Source organism: Mastomys coucha, unplaced genomic scaffold (genome assembly GCF_008632895.1).
Source record: "Mastomys coucha isolate ucsf_1 unplaced genomic scaffold, UCSF_Mcou_1 pScaffold15, whole genome shotgun sequence".
Lineage (NCBI taxonomy): Eukaryota > Metazoa > Chordata > Mammalia > Rodentia > Muridae > Mastomys > Mastomys coucha.
In genome coordinates, this window is record NW_022196897.1 from 78,464,309 (window position 1) to 78,475,323 (window position 11,015).

At 54.2% G+C, this 11,015-nt stretch overlaps 1 protein-coding gene and 1 long non-coding RNA gene across 5 annotated transcripts in view; one reads left to right on the forward strand and one right to left on the reverse strand.

Moving 5' to 3' along the window:
- LOC116090501 overlaps nt 1-6,485 on the forward strand; it is a 9,252-nt gene extending 2,767 nt beyond the window's left edge. The window contains exons 2-4 of one of the 2 annotated variants that reach the window (XR_004118698.1): nt 2,936-3,053; nt 4,845-4,923; nt 6,362-6,485. This is a non-coding gene — a long non-coding RNA (uncharacterized LOC116090501). Of the gene's footprint in view, nt 1-2,935; nt 3,054-4,844; nt 4,983-5,091; nt 5,626-6,361 lie in introns of those variants that run through there. The other variant, XR_004118697.1, reaches the window with a different exon arrangement.
- Nucleotides 1-8,924, reverse strand: part of Mapk8ip1 (mitogen-activated protein kinase 8 interacting protein 1) — a 17,350-nt gene extending 8,426 nt beyond the window's left edge. Inside the window, exon 1 of one of the 3 annotated variants that reach the window (XR_004118695.1) lies at nt 8,632-8,847. Coding sequence is in view for 2 of the 3 variants with exons in the window: in XM_031371080.1 (XP_031226940.1) it covers nt 8,632-8,729 (98 nt within the window). In the remaining variant the exon portion in view is untranslated. Of the gene's footprint in view, nt 1-72; nt 642-8,631 lie in introns of those variants that run through there. The other 2 variants (XM_031371080.1, XM_031371079.1) reach the window with 2 other exon arrangements.
- Between the last annotated feature and the right edge of the window lie 2,091 nt (nt 8,925-11,015).

The following is an 11,015-nucleotide window of genomic DNA, read 5'->3' on the forward strand; positions in this document are numbered from 1 at the left end:
GGGCCCCTGAGCTCAATGGAGCACCTCCCGACTCGCCCTTCCCCCACCTGAGACCAGGCCCCAGGACCCTACCAGTGCTCCCACTGATCCTCCAACCAGCTGTCATTGTCTGGGCTCGAATCCATCTTCAGTACCAGCTGCATGGAGAGCCCTGCCCGGCCAGGGGGCTGCCGGTCTCCAGGACTGCCCTCTCATGCCCAGAGGGGTAGGGGGGCCAGAGCTCAAGGCAGGGCTCGGACTTCTGGCCTCCACCAACAGGGCCTGCCTTTCTGCATCCTGCCGGCTGCAGAAGCCCGGGGAGCTCATTAAAAATAGATGGGCCAGAGAGGAGGCCGCAGCTGCCGACCCAGGCCCCAGCCCCAACTCTTCCTGGCCCAACCCTCAGATGCGGGCAGCTTCCTCCCTTGGCAGCCCGACGCGCAACGATGTCGTCGCCTCCCCCGCGGGATCAGGTTACTGCAATCAATGCTACTGGCTCCACCTGCCCTTCCAATGCCCCTATTGGGGGCTGAAGTGACCCCCCCTTCCCTCCCAAGGCCAGGCATGTAAGCAGACAGCAGAAATCTGGTAATTTTTTTTTCCCTCAACGCCAGACCCTGATCTGCTTTAAAGGGCCAGCGCCACAGTCAGGGTGCCAAATGGGAAGATGGAGGGGCCTCCCCAAGGGCCCCAAGAATGGACACCTGATTCCACACAAACACAGGCTCCGCCTCCACACCGCGTCTGCGAGGCTTCTGCAAACCTAGGGCCAGGGCGGTTGGGTCGGGGATTGGCGCTCACTGAGAGGATGCGCAGGGAGACAGCAATGAGCCCACTAGAGTTTGGACGTCTTTGGAGCAGGGTTGGCAGTCATTTGGGGATGGCTTTGACTGAACATGGATGTCCCTAGTTACAATTGCCCTGGAAGATTCTGACCCCAAAGATAGCAGGTTCCCAGGCATGGGGGTGTGGCTACCAGCTGGTATGGAAGTGGCAAGGGGGCTGGTCTAGAGGCCAGAGCACCATCCTCAGTCTGGCCTCCTGGCCCTGCAGCCTGACTGTAAGGTCTGGCAGACCCAGGCAGCACGGCCGTTCCTGGGTCCCACTAGGCATCTTCTCTGGGAGTGTCCTCGGATGCCCCCAGCTCTGCTGGTGTCTGCATCACCCTGGTCCAGTTCCTGCATTCACCACACCACCTTGCCTACCAGCCTCAGTCTCCTGATACCTCTCTGACCCCTCCTGTGGCCATGAGACAGTCTTAAGGGACATCATCATCCTGTCTCTCCTCACTCAAAAACCCTCCAGGGCTCTCTGCAAGGGGAAGACTCCAGCCTTGTGTGTTTACTGTTTATGGAGCCTTGCCTCCCAGCGGGTGGGTACTGGACCCCGACAGTGTGCTCAGAGAAGCCTTCCTCCAGGAAGCTCTCCTAGCCCTGTCCTGGGGATCTGGTTGGATCCATCATCCTGGTTACAAAGTTGGGTGGGGCCGGGCAGTGGTGGCACACGCCATTAATTCCAGCACTTGAGAGGCAGAGGCAGGTGGATTTCTGAGTTCCAGGCCAGCCTGATCTACAGAGTGAGTTTTCAAGATAGCCAGGGCTACACAGAGAAACCCTGTCTCGAATAAACAAACAAAAACAAAACAAAACAAAACAAAAAACAAAGTTGGGTGGGGTGCGCCTCCCTCATCACCTGTACTTCTCCCTTCCTGGCTCCCATCTAGACTGCATGCTCCTGGAGGACAGAGTTGATGAAGGTGTCAGGTGCACACTATGTGGCAGTAGCTACATGCCAGGCATGGGCCGCAGGACAGCCTCAGTCTCCACCCTCTCTCTCAGACTGAAGGGTTTGCAGTGAGGCTGCAGGATCCTAGATGGTATATGGCCACAGGATGTGTCTGTGTATCTGTTCTCTCAGTGTGGCCTGATTGGCCAGTTCTCTGAACAACAGGACTGAGTGGGGCCAGACCAGATGAGGGCACTAGGCTAACTGGGCAAAGATGAGAAGGGCTCTGGGCTCTGGTCAAGTGTTCTTGCCTTCTCTCCCTCCTGAACTCACTCAAAAAAGAAGTATCAGGGGATGACACGTTTCATCCATTTAAAACCCTTGGTGTCCTTACCCTCGCCTTGCTTGGGGTGCTTCTCCTATGTGGGGTGAGGTGGCAGGATGACACCATGTTAGGCCTGGAGCTAAGAGCAAACCCTCTGGAATAGGGGTCTGGGCCATCTCACAGGTGAGGTATCCTAAGGCTCAGGCATAGATGTTGTAAACCCCAGTTCCCTTCCTCAGGCCACCCCAGGATAAGGTGAAGTATCTGAATTATACAGGAGGGAGGAGGTCACTACCAAGGAGGGGGCAGGACCAGCCAAAGGCTGACCTCTGCTGCCACCCACTGTCCCCTAGCCACCATGGACCAGATCTCCTGGGCAGAACCAGGAGACACTTGCCAAAGGGAAAGGGACTTGTATCTCTGTGTTCAGAGACACCAACAGTGGGGTAGGCACGTAGGAAGACTGTAGGTTGGAGGGTCTTCCTGACCTCATTTTCTTGGAAATTTGAGTCCTGGCCTGGGAGGCGGGGCAGGAGAACCACACAGCCTGGCAGGGTGGCAGCTTCTTCCTAAGGGTTGTGCCTTGGGCAGCCTTTCAGAACAGCAGGATTGCTTCCATCAGCCCTGCTTGCCCATGTTGAGTAGACACAGCATAGTCACATTTGGTGTCCCTGTGTCCCTGGAGGCCAGCCTGACTCTGGCTTCTCCAGTACACACCCTCTTGAAGCTGGTCTCCAGCAACACCTTGTTTGGGCTCTGGCCATGAGCATACCCCACACTCCCCACCGTGCCCTGGCCTGGCCTGGGTTCGGTTGAACAGTTCACGCAAACTTGCTCCAGGTATTCTCATGTGCTCCCATGCTGCCCCACTGCCTGGTTCCCTGATCCTTGCGTCACTCCCCACAGCAGTTCCAGCTTTCCTCACCTCCTCGAGGAACAGGCAGAGATGGACGACTGCCATGCACAGGAAGTGAGGGCCAAGCACAGCACCAAGCCTTCACTGAGTCAGGCCGATGGAAGCCAGGTATGGGCTGTCAGAAGCCACCATTGAGCCTTCGATTTCCAGCTTCCGGTCTAGCCATGGTACCCTATGGGATCCCTGTGATGGAGCCTACTTGAGATCCAGGAGTCCAGCCTGTCCTCACAGCCCTAAATCTTACAGAGCTGGCTTCCAAGAAGTCCCGAGGGTACCCCATTGTCTAGCTCTCTGCTGCACCAGCCCCAGAGCTCCTCTGACTTAGAAGATCAGGACACCCCACCTTTCTGGTGGCTCTTAGCCCCTCCTAGTTGTAGTTACGGAACAACTGTAGTTCTCCCTTTGGGTTGTAAGGCATGTGGTGTGCCCTCCCCCCACCAAGGGCGGCTGGCCAATAATGCCCTTCACCAGGTAAGGTCACACCAGTAAGAGTTCTCAGTAAGTGTTGAACAAACTACAGCATCCCTGTATCCTTCTGTAGCTTTGACTTGCAAATATTTAGGTAAGTTCCCTTTTGAATACCAACTTGAACTTCCAGTTGGTAAGGACCCAACTTGAATAGTGGCTGACTCAGCCCCTAGAGATTGGACAATCCCGCCCACAGAACTCTCTTCCACACAAAAAATGTGTATAATGTTGTATGGGGGTAGTACTGCTGACCCAATTTGTGGGACCCTTTAAGCACCAAGCTAGAACTGGGTGGCTAGAGCCAGGTGGGAGAGTCTAGCCCAGGGCTGGATGGGAAGTGAGGGGTTTGGCATTCCATTGAATAGGCAGTTTATGTGTCTTCTGGAATGAACATCAGTGTGTCTGTGACTGAATGTGGAGAATGACCAATAAAGTAAGCAAAAGGGCAGGCCGGGACTGGAGACTGCTCCATTCATCGAGTGCATGCAATGAAGTTTTGTGATGATGCATATACCTGTGACCCCACTATCTGGGAGGTAGCAACAAGGGGGTCAGGAATTCAAGGTCCTATTCAATTACATAGTAAGTTCCAGGCCAGTCTGGATGACATGAGACCTTATTTTATAAAAGGCAGGGTTGGGAATGAGGGAAGCAGACTGAAGGACCCACTGCTTCCCTGAGAAGACACACACAAGAGCCACATGCACAGGCAGCTGTGTGATGGGTGAAACCTTGCTTCACTGGGCAAACTTCTGGTTCTGGTTCCCAAAACCTAGCCCCAGACTCCCCTCTCTAGGCTCTCCACTGTCCACCTGGCCTCAGTCTCCTAAACTCAATCCAACCTATGAAAGCTATATACATGAAGCCACCAATGAGCTCCTGTTAGATGCTGGGAGTCTTGACTGCCTGGTAGGGGTAGGAGCAGTGTGGCCCTAACGTATGTGTTCAGTAACAGAACACAGCCAGCACATGGTAGAGTTTCCCAGGAGTTGTACATGAATGTGAGCAGGGCCAGGGGGCAAAGATGACATTCTAGAATGGATAAGACCCCTGAGTGGGGATGGGAACGGTGACACAATTTATAGGAACCTTAGTCCCCAAGGCAGAATTAGGTTGTGCCATTTCCCAGGGATCCAGATACCCAGGTGAGGGCTGATGCTAGGCAGCTGGGGTAGACCTCCTTCCCAGGCTACCGTTGGGCTGTGTGAGGCTTGCAGGCTAGCCAGCTCTTCTGCTCTACGCCAAAGGTTCACCAACCAGGCCAGAGGCAACAGTTGCCATTCTGCCTCCTATCCTCACCACAGCAAGGCTGGTGGTCCCCATCTTGTCTTCACCATGTCCTAGGTTCCTCCTAAGGTGACAGTAGTCTCCCCTGAACAGTGACACTCCCAGCACCATGGTTTTAACACTTCCTACCTGCCCTCCCAAAAGCTCCCTGCCTAAACCAACTGCTCACTTGACTACAGCAACTGCATCAGCAAAGACCACCAATCTGAAATCTGGCACCAAGGTGATTACCCCGCTGCCCTACTCGACTCCCATCTCCCGAGGAGCCCAGGCACCACCCTGGTTTGTCACTACTGCATCTTCTTTACCCTCAGACCAGTGGGAGGATCTGGTCTGCCCTGTCCCCTAACCATCTCCCATCCTGAACCCATGCCTTCTCACCTGTCTGCAGGATGGGCAAGATGGGTGGTCCTACCACAAGTCTCCCTGCCTCCCCATCCACTCTGCCCAGTAGCCAGAGTGAGCTCAACGCCATCCGCCAGCTGCTGGCAGTCCCTGTCTGACCCCGGGACAGCACCCACTGCACAACTCTGCCCTCCACACTGCCAGACAGGTGTCACCCTGCCTGTTTGCCTGTCCCCTGTGGGACCTGTATCTGCATGGCCACCACACTTGGCCTATCTGGGTAGACCTCTACATTGTCACCTGCATGGAGGTCAGACTTATGTCAGGACCTCTGCATACTACTCCTCCTGACGAGCCTGGCAAAGGTTTGTTTGATTAGCAATGTATATGGCTCTGTAAAGCTGTAAATGAGGACCTCAGCTCTGTGGTGAGTGCCTCTCATGCTGAGGTAGCACAGTAGGTTCATCTGACACCATCTAAGTTTCCATCGGGGTCCTGGCTCCATCCCAACTTTATTATTAACTTGCTGTGTGTTCTTGGGGAAGTCACTGCCCATTCCTGTTTCTGCATAAGAGATATTTACTGGACCATTTCTCTTTTTCTGTTTTGTTTTCTTCCGCAGTGGAACCTGGGCCCTCCAGCACACCAGGCAAACCCTTAGCACCCATACTCCAACCCTGAGAAGTTGACATCTGAGGTCTCCCTTTTCCAGGACTCTTAGGCGTAGACTTAAAGCAGGCTGTTCATATTGCTTCCCATGAATACTCCTTTGTCCTGCTGACCCTTCCACGTGGGATGACTCTCCTTTGTTCCAGTCCTTCATCCCACACACCCAGGGTCAACAGATCCATTGTGTAATGCTCTATCTTCCCTCCCCCTAGAGCTTTCTTTATGAAGAACATGGATCAGTTAAAAATATCCTTTTGCTATGCTGTAAGTAACTCAGTAACTTATACACATGCTAATCCAAAAATAAGAAGCCAAATGGTACCTAAACAGGTAAAGTGAGAAACGAAAGTCCCCCTCCATCCCACATGCAGACATACCACTAGGGACCAGATGGAAGATTTCCACAGTCAGAAAATCCACCCAGCACACACTCATTTAAATCAGCTTCAACAGGCGCTCCCATCTTTCAAGGCCACACATGCTCACCCCTCCAAAGGTGCTCCCCAAGATCCCAGGGCTCTCTCTTTTGCTAGCAGAGCTGAAGTGAGACTTTCTTCCGTTCGCATGCGCTCCACCACTGACTGCTCTAGGCCTTGGTTTCCTCATCTGAAAGCAATGGTGACACTAACCTGTTCACATGGTTACAGGAGGACACACTCTTGGACACAATGGTGCTTCCCTCCGGCAGGCACTCACCACTACTCTGTTCTCCAGGAGAAATGGCCCAGCGCATCCACCCCTCATTCAGTAATAAACCAGCGCTGCTGAGCACCTGTTCTGGACTTAGTCGTGTGGATAGCAAAACACTGATATAGACTGCTTACACATTCTAGAAGCTCAGAGTAGAAATGAGATACACACACGCACACACACACACACACACACACACACATGAGTTCTAGAAACATCCTGATCAGGGGCTAAAGAAGACATTTTGAAGAAAGAAAACCAAAGACCCATAGGGCTTAAGTACCCAGTCATGGAGTGCATGGCTATAAGAACAGTTGAACCCACAGCCCTACGAAAGAGTCATGAGGTGGGCATAGTTAAATGGAGCCAGGCCAGTGGCTGCTGAGGCAGAACAAGAGAAAGGGCAGTGGGGATTGTTGAAGTAGGCAGTAGGTCATGCAGGGCCCAAGACACTGCCCAGTATTATCTCCAAAAGCCTGCTTTGTCTCCCAGCCAGGGCACAGTGTCCTGCAGGCCAGCCTTTTGCTATACTGTTCACCCCGCTCTACATAGCCCAGAGTCGTTCACACATTCCCTTGGCTGGTATCCTTCATCTCAGCTTCTCAGGCCTGTATGATACACGATTCCCTGCCAGAATAGGGTGTGAGCCTACCCTGGGCCAGAGGTAGGGCCTGCAAGGAGAGGGAACTGAGCAGGCTCAGACCTGGCTTCAGGTTCCAGTCCTGACCCAGTCTCAGGCTTTTCTGTGGTCCCCAGGCTAGCCCCTCTGCCTTTCTTGTCTTCCACTGCCTCAGCTTAGCAAAGGGCCGACCAAGGCCTCAGGATGGTTGTGAAGGTTCAATGAACTACACTGAAGAAACACTTTGACAGAAACAAGCTGGGCAGATGTCTGCCAGTGTGGCCAGCTACCTGTTGAACAGTGACTTGATGCATACTGTCTTCTTCACAGGCGAGAATCAATATTAATTAGCCCACTCCACAGTTGAGACCAAAGACAAAAGCATGCTTGGCCCAGTGAGGAAGCAGTGGAAACAGGATTTGAACCTATGTCCCTCACAGCTAATTCTCTTCCCCTGCAACACCTGACCTGCCAGGGAGAATCTGAACTATCAGCCTAGAGGCTGGAAACCCTCCAGGCTTCCTTCAGGTGTGGAACCTTCCTCTGGCCCCCTCCTCCTGGTTCTCTCAGCTGGGCTTAAGGCCTCCTTGGAGGATCATACCATTTGGGATCTCTGGGGTGGGGGTGGGGTGTCCTCTGCTCACCTGAGCACCTGGGAGCTAGAGACCCCTTCGTTAGATGACAAGTTGGCGCCAGAGCCCAGCTGGGGGCTGGCTGGAGCAAGGGCCCCAGGAGAGAGAAAGGCGCCTGCTCCTGATGGGGAAACAATGAGTTATGTCTCAGCTTCTAGATTCTGGAGCGGTGGATACCCTTCTCTTCTTCCTCACCAACTAATCGCCCCCCACCCCGTGTGTGTGTGTGTGTGTGTGTGTGTGTGTGTGTGTGTGTGTGTGTGTGTGTGAAGAGAGGACAGTCACTGGTTCAACATATCATCCCTTACATCTCTGAAATTTATTCACCTGGTCTAACATCAGATTGAAGGGTGGATGCAAGGCGAGCTCAGATCAGGGTCCTGAGTTTTTACCACAGTAGAGACCCCCAACAGTGTACCTGGATATCCACTGGCAGATTCCCCTCCCTCAAGCAGGTTGGGTTTCACTGGTTGAAGCCAATCCTTCTGTGCCTGTCCTGAGATACAACTGACCAGGTTGCTGCCCAAATTCAGAGGACCCTGTCCAAGATAGCCTAGCAATCGGACCATCTGGCCAAGCTAGCTGGGGGAAGGGCTCACGACTCCCTTCTTAAAGCACCGAGGTTTTTGAACTGGGGCCTCTGGGCCCTCAACCCCTAGCCTACTTCCACCTTGGGTTTGACACCTTAGGACGCGGCAGGATGAAGTCTGGGTGGGTTGCTGCACCGGGAATTCCATCCAAACCCCAGACCCACTCTCAGCGCCTAGGTGGAGGGGAAAGGCGTCCTCCCAGGTTCTTGCCCCAGATCCATCTCGAGCACCCCACCCCAGGGCACGGAATGGCGGAAGGAGCTACGGGGGGCCACGCGGTGGCCATCAACCTGGGCTGGAGGTTGTGGGGGCTGGGGGCTCGGCCGGGAAAGGACGCCGCCCTCAGAGTCCCCGGGGATCCCGAGGTTCCGGGCCGCGATTCTCACCTGAAATTGGGAGGCGACGCGATGTGCAGTCCCAGGAATGGGGAAGCGGCCGGTGGGGACGCGGCGCCCCCGCCCAGGCCGCTGTCTCGCTCCGCCATTCCCGGGCGCAGCCCTGGCCATCCGGGCGGAGAGCGGCGCGGGAGGCGGCAGCGGCGGCGGCGGCGGCGGCGGAGGCGCGTGGAGAAGGCCGCCGCCGCCGCGGGGTTCGGACTGAGCTGGGGCGGGCGCGGCTCCTGACCGTGTGCAGCTTTGCCTGCGGACCCCGCGAGAGCGCCCGGCGCGCGCCCCCGGGCCGGCTGGGGTCTTGTGGCCCCGCCCCCGCCCCGCCCCCGGCGCTCTCCGAAGTGCTGACGCTTTGATTCGGTGGCCCTGGGTCCACTCGACTTCCCTCTACATCCCACAGACTCTCCAGGCACTGGCAAAGCTTTGCTCTCCTGAGAGCTGGACTTAGATCGAGGGCATCAGATAGTGGATGGCAAGATCCTGCTCCCCAAGTCTGTCTTTGGCCCTCCAAGGCAACCGGAGTGGGAAGTAGGGTTGCAGAAGATAGCTGAGAAAGGAGACATGGTGGTGGAGTGGGGTCCAAAAGCAGTTAGCTATGGAGCCAGGTAGGTGGCCTAAGACCACAGCTTGGTTCCACAAGTAAACAGGCAGTGGGAAATTGCACTGGTGACCTCATAGCTCCAAGGCTTGTCTTTCCCATGTGTGAAATGGAATATGATCCCTCCATGATCGTGGGGAGGAAGAAACATAATAGACATGCTTGTTCCTGGGAGCTGGAAACACCCACCTGTGCTCTGGGGTCTAGCCCTCACCTCCCGCAGAAGTCTCTGAAGGGGACCCCTGTCAAGACCCTCTTGAGCCCTGGCTACCCCTGATCACCTGAGCCATGCTTTTGGTTTCTTAGCCCTGTGAAGCCTCTGTATGCCAGGACTACCCCAACACTTATTTTTCTTTAATTTCCAAGTTGTCCTGGAAGTTACTGTGTAGTCTAGGCTAAGAACTGATGACAGTCTTCTTGAGCCTCCTGCTAAACTGGGGGATTAATGTGAACTCCTATGCCCAGTTCTCAGCATTTGTCTTCCCACTGTTTTCTATATAGCACCCCTTTTGCACTCACACAATCCTGAACTGGCTTCTCCTACCCTAAGGCCTAGGACTTTCCTCATCCTCAGAGCTGGATTCTTGAGAGCTTTTTGGTTGCTTCTGTTCCTTGCACCTACTTTGGATCTAGCTGTGCTTTCTTCTTGGTTCTGTATTAGGTTTTCTCACACAACATCGATTACCAAGGCTGGAGCCCCAGCTTTGGTGGCTCAGAGTGCTTCCCTGCCAGGTCACCTCTGGCCACAGACCCTGCCCTTCACATAAGTGGAGCAAGACAGGCAAATGTTCTACAGTCTGTGGAGTTCCATTTGCAAATCTTAATTGCCTCCATTTCCTTCCCAGCAAGAAGCTGTAGACACCTACCTTGTAGTACTCAATCTCCCTGCTTCATCCCTGAGAACGTTCTAGAACCTAAATCCAGAGGCCTTGGCTGCCTCTCCACTCCCTGGCATTGATGCTTCAAGAGGTAAAGGTTCGGTCACTTTAACCTTCTGTTCTGGCTCAGGCCTCTCACACAATGCCCTGCCCAAACCATCTGCTCTTATGGCACCTTCCTTCCTCCCAGGAAAGCAGCCTTGCCTACTTAGCATGGTTAATATGTGCTTGTGTCAGCTGGGCAGCATCCCCAGGAGGTCAGAAGTGTGTGAGTATGTAGGACAATTCCCTCTCATAGAACTTCTGCTCAAGAACAAAGGTATCTCAGCTTCTCCAGCCACACCAAAGCTACATGAGAAGCCCAGACAGGGAGGCCAGTCTTAGAAAGTAGGCCAGTGGAAGCTTGGAGGCAGAGCCAGGAATGAGAGTAAAAAGCCTAGAGTAAAGCTCTCCTTCTGTTTATAGAGCAGACTGTGATTTTCTTTGGCTTTGCCTGAGCCCCTCTCGCACCAGGAACACCCATGAGCATGGCACTCTGGCCAGATGGTATAAGACAGAGCCAGGATCTAGGCCTCAGGTTTGGCTGTAGCTTCCTTAACTGTGTCTAGAGGGCACACACACATTCTTAGTACATCATAAAGAATGGATACAGTACCCTGGATCTCAGTAGGCTACCCAGTGCCACTGTGAGGTGGCACCCAGGAACTGGTCTTGGTATCGTGTGGTCTGGGCTAACTTTTGAAACCCTAGGGCAACTGCTAGTACTACTATAGCAGTTCACAGCCTCCTCCATCCAAGGGAGATAAGTCTTCACTGCAGCAGACCCAGCACAGCCTGGTTTAGTCTTACCTGGGTTCAGCCTCAGGAGCCAGGTCCCAGACCTCCCACAAGATAGACTACACAGC